This window comes from Pavona decussata, unplaced genomic scaffold (assembly GCF_977016875.1).
Source record: "Pavona decussata unplaced genomic scaffold, jaPavDecu1.1 SCAFFOLD_61, whole genome shotgun sequence".
Classification (NCBI taxonomy): Eukaryota; Metazoa; Cnidaria; class Anthozoa; order Scleractinia; family Agariciidae; genus Pavona; species Pavona decussata.
In genome coordinates, this window is record NW_028145482.1 from 1,368,536 (window position 1) to 1,391,482 (window position 22,947).

Consider the following 22,947-nt stretch of genomic DNA (forward strand, 5'->3'; position numbering starts at 1 on the left):
GCCGCTTGACCAATCAGGAGTGAGTAAAAAAAAAGGAAAATTAACTTAATTAATTCCCGTTAACTCGACCAATCAGTATTCGGTGAGTTTGTCCTCTATGCTATAGGGAAGGTGTATTGAATAGAAACCATATAAATCGTCCTTTAAGTACTCAGGACTATCATTCATACAGAAAAGATGCGAATGAGGCCAAGTTGGTAGACGGCAAAAAGAAAGTCGTGTCAGGCTACAGCTGCACACAAAAAGGCTCATTGTTCTTCGCTTGGAACCCTGAAAAATTTCCTACCAGAATAATTATGGTCGCCCAAGCCCGCCAGAAAATTATAATCCAACAGTAAATCCCAATAGCTACTTTGTAACCTAAAGAGGACATATCCCAGCCAATATCTGATATTCCTGACTTTTATACAACGAATGAACTTTTATTTTTAGGATGAATGCAGCTTCGTGAGTCTTCGAGATGTTAAACGAGCAATGGACGTTATGGTCTGGTTTTACAAACGCCACAAACAGTTTTTTCCTTTGCTTGAAAACGAGGAAGAGAAAAGTGAAGATGGCAGAGAGAGTGAAGAGGAGGAAGAGCAACAGTCTAAATTACCAAGAGATCAAACCCTTGCTCAAAAAGTTCAATATGTCGATGAACTGTCCATATTGGAAGAATCCGTCCCCCTCACTGAAGAAGGAGTAGATGCTTTCCTAGGCCTGTCTCCTCAGGTAGCTTAGATATTCTTGTTTTCAGTTTAGTTTTCACAGCAAGTTATACATTGTGGGTATTTAAAAATAATTAGGCATCATAGACGTCTGGAAATTTCATATTAATTTAAAAACTCTTCAGGCTTTATCAGTCTTGCATTAAATTTACAAGACAGTTATATATTTTTGTTACGCGGTCAAGTTCGTGTCTTAAAATATGATAAAATCTATACTGAACTAAGCAAGCTTTTTTGGGATACCTTTTTAGTCAGAGCCATTATTGACACTCAGTGACGACATCGATCAAATCACTTGGTCGCTCATCCTTGCACTCGGAGTTTGCTATCAGGCGAGGCTCCAGCAACGAGATGAATACCGCGAGGCAGTGGCAAAAGCTTTCAGACAGCCGTGTTTGCTTCCTGGTGGACACGAAAGGATAGAAAGAGAGATCTCTCGGTGAGTTAATTGGTGAAAAAATATCTTTGTTCAAATAAGGGAGAGACTAGGGCCGGTTAGACCCATATATTTATAATAATAGCTAATTTGCCGACATACACACACAAAAAACTCACGTCAGAACTACTTACAATGCTAACAATTAAAACTAACCAAACAGTTATCTGCTAAATACTATCTTAAATCAGAAAATTAAATTTTCCTTTTTGAATCTTAAGGCTTAAAGACATTATGCGGTTAAAGCCCTTACATATGAAGTGAAAACCCAAATCCCGCAATCTATTGTGAGTATGCACCGCATGCAAGTTTTAAATGACAGCGTTTGGAGAACAGAACCAGACGACAGCAGATTTACGTAATCTCCTTTTTAAACCATTATTCATTTCTTATCTACTCAAAGGGGAAAATAACACAAAAATAATAAAGTGGGGATTCAGTGTTGATGACGATGAGACAAATACCTGTGATGTTTAGAATGTCGATAGTATATTTATCAGTACAAATATTGTATAAAGATATGAACTGACAAAATAACGGGTCTTCTTTAAGCTGTCAACAAGCTGTAATGAAACAGCTAAAGCTTGGGCCTAACATCGCCTGCAACGCAGCCCTGAGTGAAAACGTTTTCATGATGGTGGTGTGCATTGAGCTCAGGATTCCACTGTTTGTGGTCGGTAAACCAGGAAGCTCAAAATCACTGGCCAAGACTGTTGTGGCTGATAACATGCAGGGAGCTAAATCACCATCGGATCTTTTTAAGACTTTCAAACAGGTTTGTCTTCATATACAATGGCCAGTCCATACTCCAATTTCAATTAAGAAGCTGTCTCTTCCCTCATTCAGCTGTTTTTCACTTTCACCAAGTAAACATTAGCTAATTAGCTCACATAATTTATAAGGCTTAAAGACGGGTACTGTATACCAGGTGCCAAAACCATGTAACTCCAGGAGAGGAGAGATAACAGTGCCACTACCTTAGTCTACGTAAGATAGCTCTATGCAGTCCTCATCTTTTCTTATTGCCTCATTCACAGCAAAGCTACAGGAAACTGCAGGATGCCTTAGTCCCCTCTTTCTAAGCCACCGCAGTATTGTTTCTTATTGTTTGTTTTGTTGTTCTCGACTTTTTGCAAATTAATGCAATTCGTTTTGAGGGTTCTAATGCATGGCAAGCGTCTTTCCATACAATTAAAATTCGTTCTTTTTGCAAAAGGAACGCCAATTTCTCTTTACGTGAAGAACTGAATACACAAGTGTTTTCTTTACGATTAGATTCAGCTGGTATCCTATCAGTGTAGTCCTCAGTCTACCCCTGAAGGAATAGTGTCAACATTCCGACAATGCAGTGACCTTCAAAAGGGCAAGAACACGGAAACCGCGTCAGATAGGTTTGCTTCAGTAGTGGTGTTAGATGAGGTGGGACTGGCAGAGGACTCTCGCAAAATGCCCCTTAAGACACTGCATCCTCTTTTGGAAGAGAGCGATAGCAAGGATGACGATGTCATTGAACTCGCTGAGGACAGTTTCATCTCCCGCGTTGCATTCATTGGTCTATCCAACTGGGCACTGGACCCCGCAAAGATGAACCGTGGAATAATGCTTTCTCGGGATGAACCAAGCAAAAACGAACTGGAAGAAACTGCCAGGTAACCTACATGCATTATAAGGCTACCAGGGGTGAAATGATACTGTAACAGATTGTTACAATTCACAATTATCTTAAATATGATGTAAAATAAAATAAATAAAGTATTCAGAAACCACAAGGCTTTAAGGGGGATTTTGCTTATCTGTTTTTAAGCACTTAGGAGAAAGTCTTCTTTTGATATAGAGTAGAATTAAAGATTGGGTGGTATCTTGATATCGTTTTTGAACAAAAGGCACTCCTGAATTCTCATCATTACACAACTGCAAATGCGTGTGTCGATAAACAAATGTTATATAGTAAAAAGAAAGCAGTGAAATGTTCCTTGCTTGGAGCAGATCTCAACAACGGCCAATGTAGTGTAACCGATGGCTTGATCATAACCTTTCTGGTTATCTCTGGTATCTCTAGAACTTATCTCTGTTATCTTTTCAGAGGAATTTGTGGAGGTGATGCAGACATCATGCTGCTGGTGGAGCATTTGATACCTCCATTAGTCTCCTCCTATGTTGAGCTCTACAACATGCAGAAAAATCTCAAAAGATTAAAAGATGGAAAGAAAGATGAATTCTTTGGTCTAAGGGACTTCTACAGGTAGGCGGCAATATACGAATAACTGATGCATAGCTCAACCAGGAATACGTAAACTAACTTGATGTCCTTCTTGTCCATACAATGATAATGATAATCTGCACATTTTTGTATACATAATCAAGTGCCCTTATCATTCTTGTTGCAGTCTTATAAAGATGGTCTTCCACATCGCCATGGAGCAGAAGCGTCCACCAAACTGGCAAGAGCTTGAACACGCCATTAGAAGAAACTTTGGTGGCCTGCTGGAAGAGGGTTTTAACCCTGTTCGTGTTATTATGACTCATCTCCGATTTCCGCCGGAGTACTTTGAGGTTAGTCGACTCAAATGTAGCAAGTACGAAATAATAATGTTGCTTATTAATACGGACTATCCCTGCTAGAAATCGCTGTCAGTACCATACTGCATATTAATCGACTTTTTTTCCATTTACTTCAATACTTACTTGAAAGCAAATGAAAGAATGCTAAGCTGGCCAACTGGAGAATATTTTTTACCTTAATGTTAGAACGAAGAGGACCACTTCAGCCTTGACTGTCTAAGCCTCATTCGCGCAAGCTTGGATCAAAGAAGCGCTACGGGGTAAGTCCTCAGTACTAAAACAATGAAAGCAGTGAAGGTCACTAAACGATAACCAATTTACTAGTGGTTAACGTTCCTTCTCAAAATAGAACATTTACCTTTAGTTAATAGATTCGGCGAACTTGGCCGGAAAGATGACGACCCTTGCCAATAATACCTTTCCACTCCCATTCAGGACGCAACTACCAACAATATCATCCCGGCAGCATCTATCCTCTTTTGAACAATGAAGAAGCATTTAAATGCCAATATTACAATACGTTTACACTTTCAGGGAGGGACGCTATCTGCTTATTCTGACAGAGAACTTTGCAGCATTGCCCAGAGTTAAACAACTTTTACTAGAGGAAGGCAAAGAAGAGCCTTATGTTATATTCGGCAGCAGTTTTCCGAAGGATCAGTTGTTTACACAGGTAACGAGCATGTTCAGCGAGTGATAAGAAAAACTATTAAAGCCCATTGTTGCCACCGCTATTTACCATTTAAAGGGAAAACGTTTTGGAATGACCGTTGCACTAGGGTAAATCCTTCCAAAATTATTACACTGGTCTGACAACATGGCCTTCGCCATTTAAAATTCCCCTTGTAGTTTTTGGATGGTCCTTTATGGGAGACTGTAAATGGGAGAAATAAGCAAATAGTTAAGGGTTTTCTTACAAGAGTTCAGGGCATAACGTAGAAAACATGAGTACCTCGGAAGGTATTGCAAATTACTGCATGAATTGTCAGGAGCACTTGTGAACCACCTCATCTTCCACCGCAAATTTCCAGATTTAGGGCTAAATTATATGACTTGCTTCTATCACCGATTGTGCATTAGTAGTAGATATAAATAATACCAAAGGGTCACGTCTCGTTCACTTATTATATAATAGCTTTGACAATTTGTTTTTTTAGTGGTAATATGGGACAAATTTCATTTCTCAGGTCTGCCGCAACATAAACCGCATCAAGATTTGTATGGAAACGGGCAGAACAGTGATTTTGTTAAATCTTGAAAGCCTCTACGAAAGCCTCTACGATGCATTAAATCAGGTCAGCCTTGTAGTCGTAATCCGGTCAGCTTCGTGATTTTAAGTTTGTAAAATTTAATTTTACAGTTGCGTACATGACGGACAATGATTGTTTCAGAGTTGAACTTTAGCTGTTTTAATTTGTAATGTTTTGATCGGTCCCACAAAAAAGAAACGGAGGTGAAGCAATTTTAAATGCATTTAAAAAAAATGTAATTAGTGCCAAGCGCAGGGAATTCCTGTTAACCAGGTCCCAGTTACAGTCTGCTCCGCTACCGATTTGTTTAGAAGAACTTCACGCTTATTTTTATTGGTACTGGACACCTTGAACTCTGTGTAGATCACGACACACGACTGACAAGAAAAACCAACAAACCACAGTAAATTAATAGTTTTCTCTTAAAATTCAGCCAGTTTCCATGTCACTGGTCGTAGAGTTACTGTGAGGAAATCCCCAATTTCTTTGAAAGTTGAAATGAGACAATTCAACCAATTCAATAAATCTCAATAACAGAACAATAAAAATTCTTTACACTTGTGAACTAAATCTACACAATAAAGTTAGTCAGGCAGTGTCTGTCTTATAACTGTTCTGTGCTTTTTGTCTTTAAAATTAAATTAATATCATGTTACATACAGGAAAAAAGTCTCATGTGTGCTTGTAATGTTCATCTTTGTCTTTAGTACTACGTCACCTTTGGTGGGGAGAAATACGTTGACCTTGGACTTGGTAATCACCGAGTAAAGTGCCGTGTTCACAAAGAATTCAGGTAAGTACATAGTGATCGGTGTGTCTTTTTTCGTCCAAGAAAAATCTACTGTTTTGGCCGCGGTCGTATCTGTTGACTAATAGAAAGAGAGATCACGCCGCCTCTTATACATTATTATATTGCAATTAATAAAACACAAATTCGACGTTTTATCAAGAGCGAGTAGCAAATAATTTAGAGTGAATTTTTACAAATTTTAAAAGTCGTCCTCAAAAACTTGAGTTACAACTTTTATATCATAACATCCCTATGCGTAAGAAAGCTTATGGAGTTCTTCCTTTCATGTATCAATGTACAAGGAAAGAGTTCAGTAAGGAGAGGTGTGAGTAAGAACCATTTACAAAAAGAAAACCTGGATGCCATGGTTGCATAGGCATCACCGTAGCGTGCTCCCTTGCTACGCTTACGAAGCCAGTAAATGTAAGGTTTGAAAAGAAAGGCCAACTGAATTAATTTTCGCAACATTTTGTTTACAATAGGCTGATTGTTATCGCCGAAAAGGATGTGGTTTACAACCAATTTCCCATTCCACTTATTAACCGCATGGAGAAACACTTTCTAGTGATGTCATCAGGCCTCACAGAAGCACAGAAACAAGTGACAATGAGATTAAAAGCCTGGGTGGAAGACTTTGCAGAGGTTTTTCAACACCCTCATAATCAGAAGAGGTTCGTGGAAAAATGCATGGCATTTGTACTACTCTACTATGCATGTGGTTTTTCCAAAATAGATTCTCTAGAAATATAGGACTTTTGATGGACATACACGATCTTCATTGTTATCAAATTTGTTGAGTGAGCACTCCGTCTACTGCATTTTTAATTCCACTCAAGTAATATCGAGATCTTGAGATCTATGATCAATCATAGCTTGGTCTGAGCTCGAAAGTTACAGTCAGTAACTGTGTCTGTCTATTTTGTAAACAGTAATACGTCTAATTTTATAATCTCTTGTATTATTTTCGCGAATTCGCTTTACAGAAAGTTTACCAAAGGAGACGCTTTTGTTGGTTTCCACGAAGACTCTATTGCAGCTGTAGTTTTGCAAGTTTGTAATGAGCTTCTTGATGATGGCTCAAAATTGTCAGATGAGGAAAGACAACCATGGGAAGAGAAGGTAATAACCATTCCGTTTAGCATTGCCGGTTTTCTAGGTTTGATATTGTGATATGCACTTTCCATGACGACTCCTGGTTTGAGAAAAAATCTGAAATAGCTTTGAATTCCTTGGGTTTTCTTTTAGGTTCTACAACGTTGCCAGGAACGCTTACTGCAGTGTGCATCTCCCGATTCGGTGACTCGCCTTCGTTCCTCCCGTCTGACTTCAGATGCGGCCAGGTGGTGGACTGCTTACTTCCGTGAACAGGAGCACTCAAGTCTTTCTAACTTTTTAGTAAAGGCTTTGGAAGCCAGCAAATCGGCCCTCCGTGCTCAAGTAAGGTCATTTAAAGAGAATACACCTAATTTTAAACCTTTTTTCACAGTAAAATCACAAGCAAAATGCTACAGGGGAAATATATTGAGGCTGATATCGATAATAAACTATTTTTGGATGCAGTGATGTTAACATACTGACAAAGGTGGAAGAGATGAATGATATGAACGAACTATCAAACTATTAAAGTATTCCAGGAAAGTATCATTTAGAAGGCTGAAAATACCCCGGTTACGGTAAGAAAGAAGCAACAGGGTTTTTTTTACAATCCTTTCCAACGAAATTTGGTGACAGACCTGAACGATTTGTCAATTTTAAGCACCTTCAGTTAACAAGAGTTTAGTTTGGAGTTGTACTGTGCGATGTGTATTTTGGTGCAGTTATTGTGTCACTAATGTTTAGGATTGTTTTACAGATTTCGACACATTCACGTTTGTTGTCTGACCGCGACATTCCGTTGATAGCGGCTGCGACTGGTCTTCCAGAAGGATGTGTAAAATGTATCACATTGCAGCAGTTTCAAACTGAACAGCAATTCTCCAACTGCGTTGGGTAAGCTTAATTTGGTTGTGTGGCTTTACTATGAACGCTATTATTGAGAACTGTACTTGTTATAGGTTTGCTCACTAAAAAAAGAAGCTTTACGTTTTATTTGTTGGTTCAGCTTTGATATTTCCTCACGTTGCCGTTCAATTACCCCAAAGAGGTTTACAAGTACATGACTTTGTACCATGTTTCTAGGTTTTCAAACTAAAATGTACTCATTTCTTTTGTAGCAGGGAATTTTTTGCAAAACTTGGAGGCAGGGAAAGCCTGTTGATTGTACAATGCGATTCCGTGGATCAGACCCTAGACTTGGTTGCATGTTCTCGTCATCTTCTCATGGAAGAGTGCCGTGAAATGGAGAAAGAGCTAGGTGAGGACAACATTGGCTGCAGCCACATCTTGATGATTGTACAGCTGGCTAGGGTGGCCGGTGGATGTCCTGGTTTCGTTAGTGTCCAAGGTGAAGGCTGGTTGTCAGTTCACATAGACGAGCTTTGTCCACCAAGTGAGGAGATACCGCCGATTGAAGCCCTAAGGGGTCGCTCTGTGAGTAAAATATTTGAGAGTGTATTGAACAAGACGGAAGAAAACTTCACTGTACGTCAGATTCTAACTAGCTGCGTCCAGGAAGCCGCGAGCAGAATTGAAGATGACGAGACCACTCTCGGGAGAGCTACCAAAAGAGTTGAGCTCCTGCTCAAGTTGCTTTCACCAATTCATGAGAGTACGTATAGATTTCTTAACATCATGGTATGTTTTTTGACTTCTGACATTAGTTAGTGGAGGTTTATAACTGCAAATTTTCACTGGTTTAAACTGCACTTTTGCGACGAAATGGTTTTCAATCCTTCCACAAGACTAAAGGTAGAGAACAAGAACTACTCAAGAACCACTAGTAATTGTATTAATATACACAAAGTCTCAGCTCAAATTTATAGATTTATCATGAAATAGGATAATAACTGCGTTTAACGAGTGTTTGATTTAAGTTTTTCAATATGACAGTTCTCTTGAAGCGGTCCAACTAAATTTTAGACTGGAATATCCAACCAGAAAGGAAATCCTAGATGGTGACAAGAACAAAAATTGCGATCATACTCAACCATTCGTTAGTCTTTTTTTATTTACTTTCAGAATCTCCTCGGATTACGTTATTTAGTCGCCCTAACTTTACACCGACTCATTGTCATCAGCATAAACCGTTTTCCAAGACAAAATTTAGTCATCTTGGTGATACGTTTGCTTATCTAACAGATGGAGAACGCTTTGAAATGGTGCTAGCAGACCGTCTGTCAAAGTTATTACAGGAAAAAGACCAGAGAAAAACGAATGAAGGAAGCGGGTGGCTCGAAACAGAAGCTTTGTCAGGTACTATGCAAGAAACGGGTACGTTTAAGAAAGCCCTGTGGCGCCGTTTCCAGTCTGTTGTGGCCCCCATTCTTTCAGAGGTCATTGCATACGTTGATCGTGATGGGAATCTTGAACTGGCAGACAGCGAAGACAACTGGGTAGTTAAACTGTGGTTGAAGATCCTCAAAGACAGTTCCCTGACTGAACTTCGTTTCGCTGACTTCATCTTACAAGAAGGGGATGCCTCAGTGGTACGCAGCAAGGTTCCAGTGTTAAAATCAGGATATCGCTCGCATTCATTTCTGTGCAAATTTCCATTTTCTTGGCTCCTCAAAGAGCGAATGGACGAACTGAGTAAAGACGCCAGAAACATTGCAGGTGAGATAAACATTAATTTAAGCCTATTCCCTTCGAATCTCTTATTTGAAGGGAATTATGGCTCAAGGCTTTGTAATTGGCAAGTGATTTTAAAATATACCTAACCCACTCTGCAGCTCGCGTGTAATATTTCTCCAGTTAAAAGTTTCTGTCTTTGATGTGTCGTCCAACCAAACCATCATGCCATCATTTTTTTTTTTTTTTTGCTTCTTTTCTTCTGTTCTCTGTTCTCTGAGGTTTACGTGCATGATGATCAAATGACAGAAGGCCTCAGTTTGAACTACATAGATAAGAACCTGTTTAGACAACCCTCGACAGGGTAATGTTCAAGTATGAAACAATAGTTCAAACAGAGGTTTTTTTACTTCGTAATTTTCTACGTTCAGTGCGTGTGTTACTGGGAGATCGTTGGTTGAACATCATAACAGCACTTTTAACAGACCTGCCTTTCATCGGTACCTATATAGATATATTTTAAAGCTTATTTCTTGATGTTTCAGCCAATTCTGTTGAAACTGTAACCGAGTGTTTCCAGAGATTGTTTAACAATTCCGAAGTGCAGGCGGTTCTCCAAGAGGCTATTACAGAAGGTGGAGAAGCGGTGGTAGATCGCTATTTGCACGACTTTATTCACATGTCATACAAACCTCAAGACGACGACGAACTCGAGGTAACATATGCTTTCTACGTGGTTTCAAATAAGGGTTCCATGCATCACTTTCGGGCCCTTACTGAGACCCGATAAAAAAAAGAAAAGAGAGACAACTTTTAACGGTGGATCTCTTGGCTCACGAATCGAAAAAAATTGGTCTCCTTTATTGGCCTTAACATGGATTTATTTGAAATTTAATTTATAACTTTTTGTTTTTCTTCCTCTCAGGCCCATTTTCTTAATCTAGAACAGAGGAATAAAAATTATTTGGTTTGAAAAAAAAAACTTAATCCATAAGAGCTACATAGTTAAGCATCAAAGTCATTGAAAGAATGTTTAGGACGTTTTTGGAATTTTCTTTCTAAAGAAAGTGGGTCCTTCTGTTTTTGTTTTCGTAGATTGTCCAGAGAGCGATAACAGCCGCTGCAAAAGAAATCCATTTCATTAAGACTACAGGTGCATCCTTTGAAATGGACTTACCATTGGTTCATACAGCACATTGCCGTATACAGCAGCGACTCAACTGTTTGTCACTTCTCCTTCAAGGCAAGCCCGAAGTGACGTCAGAACTTTTAAACACCTTTTCTTGGGATGAAAATGAGATGGTTAGTCAATAGCACTTTTCATTTTCTTCGTTGTAGTTAACAAAAGCCCTGTTACTAACGTAAAGACATCCGTCATTTACATAAGGGCATATTTTTGTTCTGTGTTTGGACCTGTCTCAGAATCAGTCAACACATATTCACTAATCTCTGACAGTGAATCCCGCGATGAGGCAGTCACTTATTTTAACCTTGACAGGCCCGACACATATACAGACAGTGTTAAAAACCTGTTTTTACCCACAGACCGTAGACGCAATTGCCCTGCAAATGTGTTTGGAGCGCCTAGAACCTCCTGCTGAAGATTTCCAGGAAGCATCACGGAGGCAGGAATGGTGTGACTTAGTGTTGTCTTTAAAAGTACCACTGGAAACAATCATTAGTAAAGAGTCTTCTGAAGGCAAGGCGCTCATTGGCGAGAAAACGGAGAACATCCTTACACAGTGCAGGTTTATATACGTCTTCACTTTTTTTCTTGAACTATTAGTTTGTTTATGTGTTTGCTTCTTTGTTTATTTGGTTTTGGTTTCACAGTACTGATTGTGTAATTTTTGTTGCGATCCGTCTAATAATTCTTGGGTTGGCTTAACGGTACTGTGCATTACGGGGCTTAGGCCTTTCAGGTACTCATTAGATTTTGGTCGTTTTGCCTTCCCATTCTTAGGTATATGTGGCAGCGCCTCAGTGCAGTGAGAATGTTTATTGAACACGTGTATCCATCTGATGCTGGAGTTGATACCGAGGATGTTAAGACAATTTTAAAACTTTGGAAGGTAATAAACAAAGGAGATCATAGCAAATATGTTTTCCCTTCCCCTTTAAAGCCATCCTATTCACTGAATGTTGTTGTGAGAATTATATCTCCTTGAATATACGACGTGAAGCATTATTGCGCTCAAATTTTTTGTAGCTTTTTTGACTTCGTTGAAATCAAGGTCAAATAAATATGACGTCACGGTATATTCGGTATCCAGTTACCACACTTCACTGATACCTTTCCTTACTTTCAGGTCTTGGGTGATAGGACCGACTTCTCAAAGGCAGAGTCTCTGATTGCTACTGAGCGGTTTTTAGTAAGCTGCAGTGAAGACTCAACTCAGCGATTGCAAGCGTAAGTAATGATAACATACCCTTTTGTGACTGGACCAAATGACGTACCAGTTCTCATTTGGAGTACATATTAGGCGCTGTATCAATATTGCACAGGTCAAAGGTTTGTGACCCGTTGAAGCCGATCAGTAGACGGTACTTAGATAGATGGTAGATAAAACTAAACTGGTATTGATTGGTATTGACCAATCGATAATATCACCTATTAAATGGATTGATATCAATATGTTATTAGCATACATGGGGGACTGACAGTGACAGCTGCTATTCCTTCTGCAATCGAGCCCCTGTTGTGTAAAAAATCTTATGAAAATCATTTATCCTATCAGTGATTCAATTAAATCCTACTTTAGCCTTTTCTATAAGTGGCGACCGAAACAAAACATAATTAATTTTTAAATGCATTACGGCGTGCGTTGACCGATAAAGAAGGGCGGCATTCGTAGTAGAAGCTTGACCAAATGAAGTTGCCCCCTTGAGCTTGCCCAATTTAACAATCCTTTACGTAAAATGGCTGCTGTTTTGTTTTTACAATATCTATTGCATTATTCCCACAAAAAGAAAGATTGCTTTCATTATTTACTTTATCCTCTCTTTTTTGTCGGAAAAGAATACTTTGCAACGTGCATCTTATTTGCAACCGACAATTGGGATTTATGGGAATGTCATCTCAATTGTTGCTTTCTATTTTTAGTGACGGATCTGAAGATGGTAACAATAAATTTCTTCAGTGCTGCAATGCCTTCTTCATGGACATCGTTTCCGTATTTTGTTTTGGGGAAGACATCCGTCATTTGGACCCAGACGTGTTCGAAATGCTCATGGGCTGCGTTTTTGGGACAGAGTTTACTGAGACAAAACAATTTTCACCAATCCCGGGATACGGAATGGACAAAAGTCCAGTGGTCAGATCATTTCTCTTACAACAGCTAATCAATTCCAGGTGAATTTTTTCTATGTGTGTAATCTGGTATCAGTAGCATTTCATAGAGGTTAACGATAGTTCAAATATGTGAAGCTTCGTTTGATTGATGGGCAAAAGTAATTATGAGTCTGCTGAATAATTAACTAAGTTCGAGATCAAAGATGTCTTTTTTGTTTTCGACCAATGATGGCTTGACTCAAAAAGCATCCTTTATTTGGCCTTCTGCTGTAGTTGACAGCTTTTACAGGACGTTTCCACTCACTTACGTTATTTAATGTATCTGTATTAGATATCTTCGTTAGTACATTGCGAAACTGCTCCATTTATTTCATCTATGACCGCTGTTGTCCCCCTGGTTGCCTCCCCGGTGTTGACAGTTTTGTTAATGAATTTTGGTGCTTTCTACTTAGTGATGAGACGGCCAAGAAGCATCTCGCACGCTTCTTTTACAAAGTTCAGGGTCTGTCTTCAGAGGTGCCTCATCTATTGAATGCCTGTTTGCTCACAGTGCAATGTATGGAGGTAGGGCAACAAGTCATTTTAGATGTTGTCGTGACTCCAAATGAAATAAACTTGAACATGAAAGCCACCCAGTAGATAAGTGAAGTGAGACACGAAGTGTGCCTGGTTGTTCGTACCAAGCAGTCTGTTCATTTGTTTGCTTACTTCTGCCTCCCTTTTACATTTTCAATTTGAGGTTGATGTTCTGACATCAAAATGAAACTGAAAGACAAAAAGAGGCCACTAGTAAAGTTGTGTACCACGATTTTTTACTATGAATGCATTAAAGTGCCACTACGACGAAAATTTTTACTTCTATTTTCGCCCTTTTCGTGTTCCAATCCATTTAATGAGTTCGAAATTGCAAAAATAGCTATTAATTAGCTTTATACAAGCTTACTGATCCTGGGAATAAGTGTCCGAAAACCATCGAAAACCCGTCCGCCATTACTCCGACGGCAAAGTGACGCCCGTGGTCATTCTAAAATGCGGTTGCTTGTATGAGATCTTTGTGTGACGTCATACGCGCATCGAACATCGTGCGTTCCTTGCAAGAACTCAGTAAACCTCAGTAATCGAAAGTCCTAAAGTAAGTGAATAGGCAAGATTATTTGTAAGATTCACCATCCAGTTTGGTGAAAAGCGATCTAAAGGACAATTTTATCGAATATCTTGGATTATAATTTCCTTGGCGGTGGATTTGGAGTCGTATGACTGCAAAGAATACGCTTCGAAGACACGCGAACAGCTCATTCAAGCCTGGGATTTACATGTAAAGCCGAAGAAGAAACGAATTCACTCCGGCATTTTTTACTCAGCAACTGTATTGGAGGTAGACATATGGTTATTTAATATTCTGGGTATGTTTTCTATTTGGGATTAGTAAACAGAACCTAATCGCTATTGGCAGAAGCACTTGAGCAACAAATTATCGAATAGGATGGATAACTCCAGACCAATACATGTTAGTGTTATGTTGGTGGCGTGTATGGTGTTCGCAAGTATCAATCAAAGCTGCATAATGAGTCAAGAAAAAAAGAACTATTAACTTCGTTTTTTTATAGTTCAATAAAGCTTTGATAAAACTAAAATGATGTATAATTAACTTCAGTTGAAAAGTGGGTAGCTATAGCTGTAATCTACAGAATATTTGCAATATTACAATACTACAGGGCTGTAATCTACCAGGTATTACCTGGTTAGATCCCTTCCTTATTCTACAACAACGTTCAAGCAGTAAATGAAGTAATCATGAGGGGCCTAATATTTTAAAGCCACAGTCCAAGTAACATTCAACAATAAATTGTTGTAAAGCCCTCAAATGCAGCTGGAAAACTAAAGATTAATAAGAAAGTTTAGGAGGACAGCTAAGGAGGAAACCTTAGTAGGCTTGCATCATATCTCATCCATATTTGTTATTTTAGTAATGTTTGATCCTTGGTCAATGAGGATGTGTGAATCTGAGTGAAACAAGCAAACCAGCCTCTTATCTCATCTAAAACTGACACTATAATTGTAATCATTTTACATGTTGAGTGTGAAGAGCCAGCATAACACTGTGTTGTAACAGTATTGTGTATTTTCCCACAAATCATACAATGTTCACAGACATAAAATTGAAATATAGTTATGAAAGAATGACCATCCTTTCCACATATACACCTTAATTATTCTTGGAGATTCTACCAGAAATGAGATTTAATGTCTTTTTTCTTTGGTGTTTTAAATTAAGAGCCAATTATTACTTTAACCTAAGTTTTCACACAAACCACAGCTTATTTTTTGTTTTTGTTCAGCGACATGAACTTCATTTTAATTTTTTTCTATCTTGTAAGTTTTATCTTATATGACCCCACAAACATTTTCATGCTTTATACTTATACTATGTGTTTGTTGTCTTTCTATTCTGTTTAGCTTTTTTCTTCTTCTGTCAAACAGCCTTGGCTTTCTTATGTTGGATGTTGATATCTGTGGGTTTTTACTTTGGCCTTCAGAAAAAAAACAGAACTAAGAACAGGGCCAGCTTTAAATATCAAAGCCATTTTTTATGCCAATAATACCACATATTTTACTTTATTTCATTTTATTATTATTATTATTTTTTTTTTTTTTGGGGGGGGGGGGGGCTGTTTTGTTTTTGTTGTTGCTGTTATCACATAACACTCAAATCTCCCTCACTATGAACAAGCCAACAAAATAATTGGCCATCGGTAAACAATTTCCATAATCCCTTCACTGTTTATATTAATGTGCTTGACCTATATCCAGGATATTTTTTTGAAGACTCTCCTATCAGCTATGTTGGCTACCTTGCCTGCAGCATTGTGGTTCTCGATGACATGGGTATGACAGCAACTTTAAAAAAAAACACACTGCCACACACACAGTCTGCATTACCAGTACCTACTTGTCATATTGATATGATATCAATGCTAAATATTGCAAAAATTTGCTGGTAGTTCTCCTCCTCTCCCTTCCATTTAAAAATTTGCACATTATGTACAATGTAAACCTTAGTGTAAGATCCTGGCCCTTTCATCTGGACAAGGTATCTTCTGTAACTGTGAAAAATGCCTTCATGCTTCCCTAAACTAACCCTAATAATACAGATCCCAGTATTTTAAGGTTCAGGAAGTGTCGTTGACAGATCTAAACTAAAAGCTAAGTGAGATTTACTATGGCATTATTTACCATGGGTAGTCCTATTTACCATGGCGTGCTTTGGTGACCTTGTTGACGCCTTTGTACTGTCTCTGGTATATACCAAAACAGTGCAATACTTTTTTTTAGAAATTTATTATGTTGTTCAAAAAATGCGGTAAAATTGGCTGTCCATATAACAGACTTTGCCAAGAAAACAAAAGAAGGCACAAATACAAAATTAATAATTCAAACACAAAGATGAAATTTACCAAGCACTGGTAGTTTTCCACACTCTTTAGAATAGGGTATTGGACAAAATACTGTCTCATAATTTTGTCAGTTTGGTTCATTTGTTCTCTTTAGTGCAAACTAATATGGTTTAAATTGTAGATATTATCTTTTATTCTTTTCTGAAGCATCTCCGAGGGCCAGAATCTCAAATCCTCAAATCTGATTGGCTAATCGCGCGCTCGTAACCGGTCCAGCTTTTTACGATACGGACCACGGTCCGGATTTTTATCCGCGCTATTCGCGGCAAATTGAAATAGTTGCGAAAGTTTACAAACAAAGGCAACGGTTACACGTAAATAACTTCCCGTGGAAATATGTAAGGAAAATATAAATTCTGAAGAAAATGGATTCAGACGAGAGTGTACACAGCGAAAGTGAATTTTACTACCCAGAAGAAGAAACCCCCAACGAAACGACGGCGTTAAAATATGAAGAAGTTGAACAAGACAGGCAATTAAGCAAAATTCAAGATTTTATTCACTCACTTCGCCCTGATAACACTAAAAAAAAGACAACTTACGATCTGAACATTTTGCGAAGATACTGTTCCTCAGTTGGAGAGACAAGAACCTTGGAAAACATTCCTCCTAACGAGCTCAACATTTTGCTGTGCAGATTTTTCATGGACGTCCGTAAAAAAGATGGCGGAGTGTACGAGCCAGGTACACTTGCATCGCTCCAGAGAAGTATTCAGCGCTGCTTGAAAGATAACAACTCTAACACAAATATTCTCAAAGATCAAGAGTTTGCAAAGTCAAGGGAGGTCCTAACAGCTCGCAAGCGAGACTTAGTAGTCAACAACGCGAAGGGAAATCGTCCACAGGCTGCCCGAGAGCTAACTAAAGGTGAAGAAGACCTCTTGTTTCAAACAGGTCAGTTTGGAGAAGGCGACCCCGAAGTTCTCCAGCGCACAGTTTGGTGGGTACTGTCTTTACATTTCGGATTTAGAGCACGAGATGAGAGTAGGAGACTTCAGTGGGGAGATATTGCAATAGAAAATGATCCTGTCACTGGAAAGCAGGTCCTGGTGTGGAAAGCAGAACGAGGATCGAAAACAAGGCAAGGAGACGGCCATTGTAGAGCTTTTAATCCAAAAGCCTACGCCACCGAAAATGAGCACTGTCCAGTTCATTTGTATCTAAAGTTCGCCAGCCATCGTCCTGAAGAAATGAAGAGACCCGAGGCGCCTTTCTTCCTGGCAATAAACCACAAAAGAAAGCCTGCAGATCCGGTGTGGTACAGTCGAGCTCCTCTCGGAAAAAACAAGATCGGAGAATTTTTGACGAAGGCTGCGAAGAATGCAGGACTGCCTGGAAATGTAACCAACCATTCTGTGCGAAAAACCTGCATTTCAAGGCTGATGGATGCAGAAATTCCTGTTAATTATGTAGCTCAGCTGAGTGGACATAAGAATTTAAAAAGCTTAGATTCCTACAAAACTGCTTCCGACGACCACCAGCGCAAGATGTCCTTGCTACTGAGCAGCGAAACGAAATCTCCCATCTCTTCAAACGATGCACCGCTTAATCAAGCAGCCAAAGCCTCGCAGCACCCATTCAAGCCGAGAGAAGACAAGCAAGCTTCTTCAGGCGAGGATCCCTTCACTGGTTTTTTTGCTGGTTCGAACATCAGTAAAATTGAAGGCTGCACGTTCAATTTCTCTTTGAATACAGCGCCTTGCAGCAGTGGTGAAAGCTCGGCTCGGTCAAAGCCGCGAAAACGCCACATTATCATCTCAGATGACTCAGACTCAGATTAACTTGAACTTGCTTTTGGAAAGTTAGTTTTCACAAATCCAGGGACGTTTTAAACATGTATCGAGCCGTTAAGAAAAGTAAACTTCGCCGTGTTTGAGTCTTCATTCACAATTTTTATCATTCGATCGATATTTTTAGACCTTTTGGACATGCGTGTCATCATTTGCAGCTTGTCAACATTCATCCACTTTTGACGTTTGACAGATGATTGCCATTTCGAATTCAATGACTCTTAAATGGTTTTTTTCTTTTTTTACATGATGACTTGCGAGTGAAAATAAAATTAAACTTTCTATAAACATGCCACTTGAATTGATGCCCTATTTACATTTGTTTCATAGGATTTTGTTATCACTTTCCTCCTCCAGCCTTAAACTTACACTTTTACACACGTCCCAGCGAAAAAAAAGCAAACAAACAGAAAAAATAAATAAGTTATTTACCGGTCTAGGTCGGTCCGTATGGTAAAAAACTGTGCCCTTGGTCTTGAGTACGGCCCTCGGCCTTCGGCCTCGGGCCGTACTCAAGACCTCGGGCACAGTTTTTTACTATACGGACCTCCCGCCCGGTAAATAACGTATATGACTTGTCCCACAAGATAACTTTCAGCATAATATTCACTGCAAGTCTGCACAAAGGTGCAGTCAAAGCATATTTACAAGTGATATTAAAAAAAATTGCTCAATAATAGTATTATAATTAGTTAATAACACAGACCAAATAGGATTGTTACAAGACCTTCTTGACTCACAGTAATCAGTGATAGTTACATTAGAGAATTTTGCAAGTTGGAGTGTCAGCAGGTCCACATCAGCTGGAAAGTTGCCTGCAAATTTCTTCTGACCTGTACTTTCACGTATCATGTGATTGTTTCAATATATAGAGATTAATTTTTCATGTCAATGTCACAATCAGTTTAATTACAATTGCTCATTTAATACAGATCGAAAATCTCGCCTTGCTGTGTATTCTACAGTCGGCATACAAGTCTTTCAGAAATGTGTTGGGTGCTTTGTACGAAGAGAGCATTCGAAAAACTCGAGGCAGTTGATTGTCAATATTTATTATACCCGGCCACAAGCAATTATTATTATTATTTGAATAAAATGGAGTATCTATGCACTTTTATTTTACCAAAGCATGACACTTATGGGAAGTAGACGTAATGAACACTGGACAAACAAAGCATTACGATGAGCTATAAACAAAACATACACACCACCACTCCGCGCCACTTGCTTTCATTGCACGCATTCACGAAAACAGTTCGTTTCCGATTAGTTACCTTGGCCTAATCGCTTCACTTAGTCCATCGCTTTACCCTGGAAAAGTAAGCATCGAGGCAGTAGCATTGCATGGCAGTCCTTGCGTTTGAGTTTCCCTCGAAGCAGCTGTCGAAGTCGTCGGGAGGATATGTCTTTACAGACTTTAGTACTTCGGTGCGATGTACAAAAAGACGATTTGTCTGAAGAAATTACCTCCTTTTGACGTATTTCAGAACCATAAATGTTCAAACAACCACCATTAGGTTTCTTTCGGTTGCCCACAATACGTGTGCGTTGTAAAGACGGCCCTTGAGCCACTAAAATAAAAAGAAGTGGCTATCGAACATTCGAAAACAGGCCATGTTGTTGTGCGCGTATGACGTCATATTGCTGTCGGTGCAACTAGATCCAGCTCTCTATGTAGTTCACGGCCATTTGTCGTTCGAGTAATGGCGGCACAGCGAAGCTGAACTTCGCGTTTAAAATAACTGGTCTTCCCGTTGGAATTTCGATGTAAAATTTGGCGTGGTTAGTATTTATCACTTCTACTTTCCAAAGCTGAAGAAAAAAAGGGATGCAAAATTTTGATCGTAGTGGCACTTTAATTGTTCTTATTATATTTTTATTCTGGTCTTTAGTAAGGAAGCGTCTCTTCAATGTAGTTTATTGAGGTTGCGTTTTCTTTTCTCTTAGAACTATTTGGCCACCACCTATGCCATAAGTTCCGATTTAGAACTAAATGTAAGTATCGGTATCTTCAACACAATATGCCAGGATGCACTTGAGACACTGGAAAAAGACTTCACAAATTTTGATGAGATACAAGTAGCTTCCCTGGAAGCAGTGGCAAAGGCACGCATTGGTCTAGACATGGCTTCAAAGTTCATGTACATGAGCGTCGTCAGTGGTGATGAAAGTTGGAGTACACGTGAAACTCGCGGGGCCTTGGATTTCTTGTTCACCACAGTTAAAGCATTGTGCACTACCCGCGGCCCATACAGGTCCCCTGCTCTATTTCTCCTTAAACAGCTGGTCAAACGTTACGGAGTGCACTCAATCGCTACGATATCCCAAAACGAAGACATGTCATGGATCGTTCCTGCTGAATTCCAGCGAGGATTGGTGAGGAAGTTTTGCTTCACAGTATTTTGTTTCAAATGTTAACCTCCTCCAGGTAAAATTCAACTGTCCTATTTTTCTTTCGTTCAATGAAGAATAGCAAGCTAAATCATAGAATCAGCCTTTCTTTGCTGCGGGAAATAAAGTTTAAATTGGGCGACTACTACAGGTGGATAAGGAAAGCAATCAAGCTTGAAAAAACGCTTCAAATTTACAAAGTTGAACCGATCTTGTTTCGTTGAGAAAGTGCCTGTAAATTTTGCTGTCGCATTTTTATTTGCTGTAATTTAATCAATCTGGATCATCCACTATAGCGGGAGCATAGTTTCAGAGAGCACTTATTTGAATGTATAAAGGTCTCATTCAATCGCACGATATCTTAACAATCTGATACAAGAATAAATGGCAATCGTTGTGAAAGTTATTCAGGCATAAAACTTGAAAGATACCGAGTATTGATACGGTTCTTCAGAAGTTAAATGCATAAGGCTGTGAAGTTCAAATTTTAATTATTTTATTTTATTTTATTTTGATAGGGTGACAGAATGCCTCTAGACAGGTTCTTGGTGTATGGTAGAGAACTATATCGTAAAGTAAGAGATTCTTTAGCGGGAGCGATCTTGAGTGAAAACATGGATGAACTTGTTGCGTCCGTAGAGGTATTATTTCTAATTTGCCTTCTTGTAGAAGAATAAGAAAGATAGGATCAAGAGATAAGTTTTGTTCCGTCCCTTATCGAAGGGTGGTTTAGGTTTTTCCTGTTTCAGAACTGCTGTTAAAGCGCTGCGTCTCAGTTGGATAGGCAGACTCTTAAATGATACTCATGACACTTGGACGGCAATCCTTAACTATCATTTTGAAAAACATGGCGGACTCCTGTTTCTACTAAGCTGTAATTATAGTGTCAAGAATTTAGACAGCAGAATCCCTCTATTTTACCGAGAACTGCTCGGATATTTTCAAGAACTACGTAGCAGCTGCGAAGATCCATTGAAACGCGAATTTATTTTGTGGAACAACAAGGAGATTAAAATTGAAAACAAATCGGTCATTTGGAAGGCCTGGTGGGATAAGAATGTTCTTTTTTATACAAGACTTGCTGAACAATCAAGGTAACTATCTTTCACCATAGGAATTCAATGAGAAATATAACATCATGGTTTACTTTCTGCAGTATTACCAAAGCACCAACGTATTCTTACCGGGCTTTATTTAACAGAATACCGAATGTGATGAGATAATCATTTGTATGATGTTCACATCTTCAGTTGTTAAGATGTTATCAAGTGAATCAGTACTTGTAATAATTTTTGCGTAAAAAAGTTGATTCTTCAGAATATTTAGATTTCAAAACTCAAGTCGCTTTCCTATTTATCTCAAGTCAAAGTAACATGTCCTGTGTCCACCCATCTGGCCGAAATTGCTCGGCTTACAAGTGCTGTAAAGCGGTTAAGCGATATTATTCATTATTGCTGGTGTATTATAAAATAGTGTTTTACCACGTAATAAATACCTGGTCACTATAACCATGACGAAAGTCCGGTCAATAAACGTGCCTATTGCCTTCTTTTAGTTGTTTAGTTCTTTTAAATATTTTTTTCATGTTTACATGGTCTGTTTGTGTTTTAGGCCTTGGGAGATGTACCAAGACACGCTAAAGATGTTATATTGCTCCTGACTTTGTATCGAGAGGTCATTGTGCCCCAAAGAATGGCGCAAAATCAGCAACTTCACCCAAGGGTACGTTCAATGACCTGTCTACATAGATGTCTTTTCAAAAAATTTCCATTGCCGAAAGTTTGCGTAATAGCTGTCCACACGGGTGCAGTATATTCCAAATGCTCCATTTTAGACGCCGTTTAGCTCAGTTGGAAGAGAACCGGACGACCGTGCGGGTGATCTATCTCTATCTCTTATTCCATCCGTCTTTCACAAATATGGACTGATAGCGGCTGCCAGCGGCGCCCTTACATGCTGATGTCCGATCTCACCCCACAGAAGAATTGTTAACCGCCATGAGACTATTACCCCTTCATCTTTGCGTTTCATTCCGTGCAGTGCAGAGCTTGATTTAGAAACCTTTTACCCTATGAGCCCATTACCATTTTCAGAAGTGTATTTGTGTGGACGGTACAGGAAACGTAAAGAAATGTTTTTGCTTTCAGTACTGAAACGTTTAAAATTCCAAACGGTTAGTTAAAATTAGTTCAAGATTCACTCAATGCTAATCATTTCAATTAATATTACTACCTCAGCTTATGTATGAATGGCGCCGTAGTAGGCCGTTAGAAGGTTCCTCAAGGAACATCATATCTTTGCTCATAATTATGTCGTTTGTTTTCCTTTCAGACGCTGACAATGATGAAACAAGTCATGGATGGCAATTTCTCGTCTCAAAGTGTACGTCCAAATAGCCTTTTCGTACTGTCGCTTATCTATAATCTGTCTAAAGATGTGTCTATAACTAAGCCAATTTTCAGTCAAAAAATTAAAGATGCATGTGTGCAGTATAAAACGCTCGCCGTTCTTTCTTTTGGACCCAAAATGGGTGTATCGCACCTCGTCGAGGACGTAGCATTTCTTGGATAATAACCTGGAGACCAGCTAACGGTTGCTGTTTTTC

General features: G+C 39.0%; 1 protein-coding gene across 3 annotated transcripts in view; it reads left to right on the forward strand.

The window, feature by feature from the left end:
* LOC146478999 (E3 ubiquitin-protein ligase rnf213-alpha-like) overlaps positions 1-22,947 on the forward strand; it is a 73,064-nt gene that overhangs the window by 36,278 nt on the left and 13,839 nt on the right. For all 3 annotated transcript variants that reach the window (XR_014864980.1, XM_085111200.1, XM_085111201.1), the window contains exons 38-64: positions 433-714; positions 962-1,149; positions 1,699-1,921; positions 2,422-2,795; positions 3,230-3,388; positions 3,534-3,699; positions 3,895-3,968; positions 4,243-4,381; positions 4,896-5,003; positions 5,666-5,751; positions 6,231-6,419; positions 6,732-6,867; positions 6,994-7,185; positions 7,601-7,737; positions 7,962-8,455; positions 8,986-9,459; positions 9,960-10,129; positions 10,510-10,716; positions 10,960-11,162; positions 11,378-11,486; positions 11,724-11,824; positions 12,518-12,766; positions 13,159-13,270; positions 19,899-20,327; positions 20,861-20,983; positions 21,954-22,064; positions 22,674-22,724. Coding sequence is in view for 2 of the 3 variants with exons in the window: in XM_085111200.1 (XP_084967326.1) it covers positions 433-714; positions 962-1,149; positions 1,699-1,921; positions 2,422-2,795; positions 3,230-3,388; positions 3,534-3,699; positions 3,895-3,968; positions 4,243-4,381; positions 4,896-5,003; positions 5,666-5,751; positions 6,231-6,419; positions 6,732-6,867; positions 6,994-7,185; positions 7,601-7,737; positions 7,962-8,455; positions 8,986-9,459; positions 9,960-10,129; positions 10,510-10,716; positions 10,960-11,162; positions 11,378-11,486; positions 11,724-11,824; positions 12,518-12,766; positions 13,159-13,270; positions 19,899-20,327; positions 20,861-20,983; positions 21,954-22,064; positions 22,674-22,724 (5,286 nt within the window). In the remaining variant the exon portion in view is untranslated. The remainder of the gene's footprint in view (positions 1-432; positions 715-961; positions 1,150-1,698; positions 1,922-2,421; positions 2,796-3,229; positions 3,389-3,533; positions 3,700-3,894; positions 3,969-4,242; positions 4,382-4,895; positions 5,004-5,665; positions 5,752-6,230; positions 6,420-6,731; positions 6,868-6,993; positions 7,186-7,600; positions 7,738-7,961; positions 8,456-8,985; positions 9,460-9,959; positions 10,130-10,509; positions 10,717-10,959; positions 11,163-11,377; positions 11,487-11,723; positions 11,825-12,517; positions 12,767-13,158; positions 13,271-19,898; positions 20,328-20,860; positions 20,984-21,953; positions 22,065-22,673; positions 22,725-22,947) is intronic.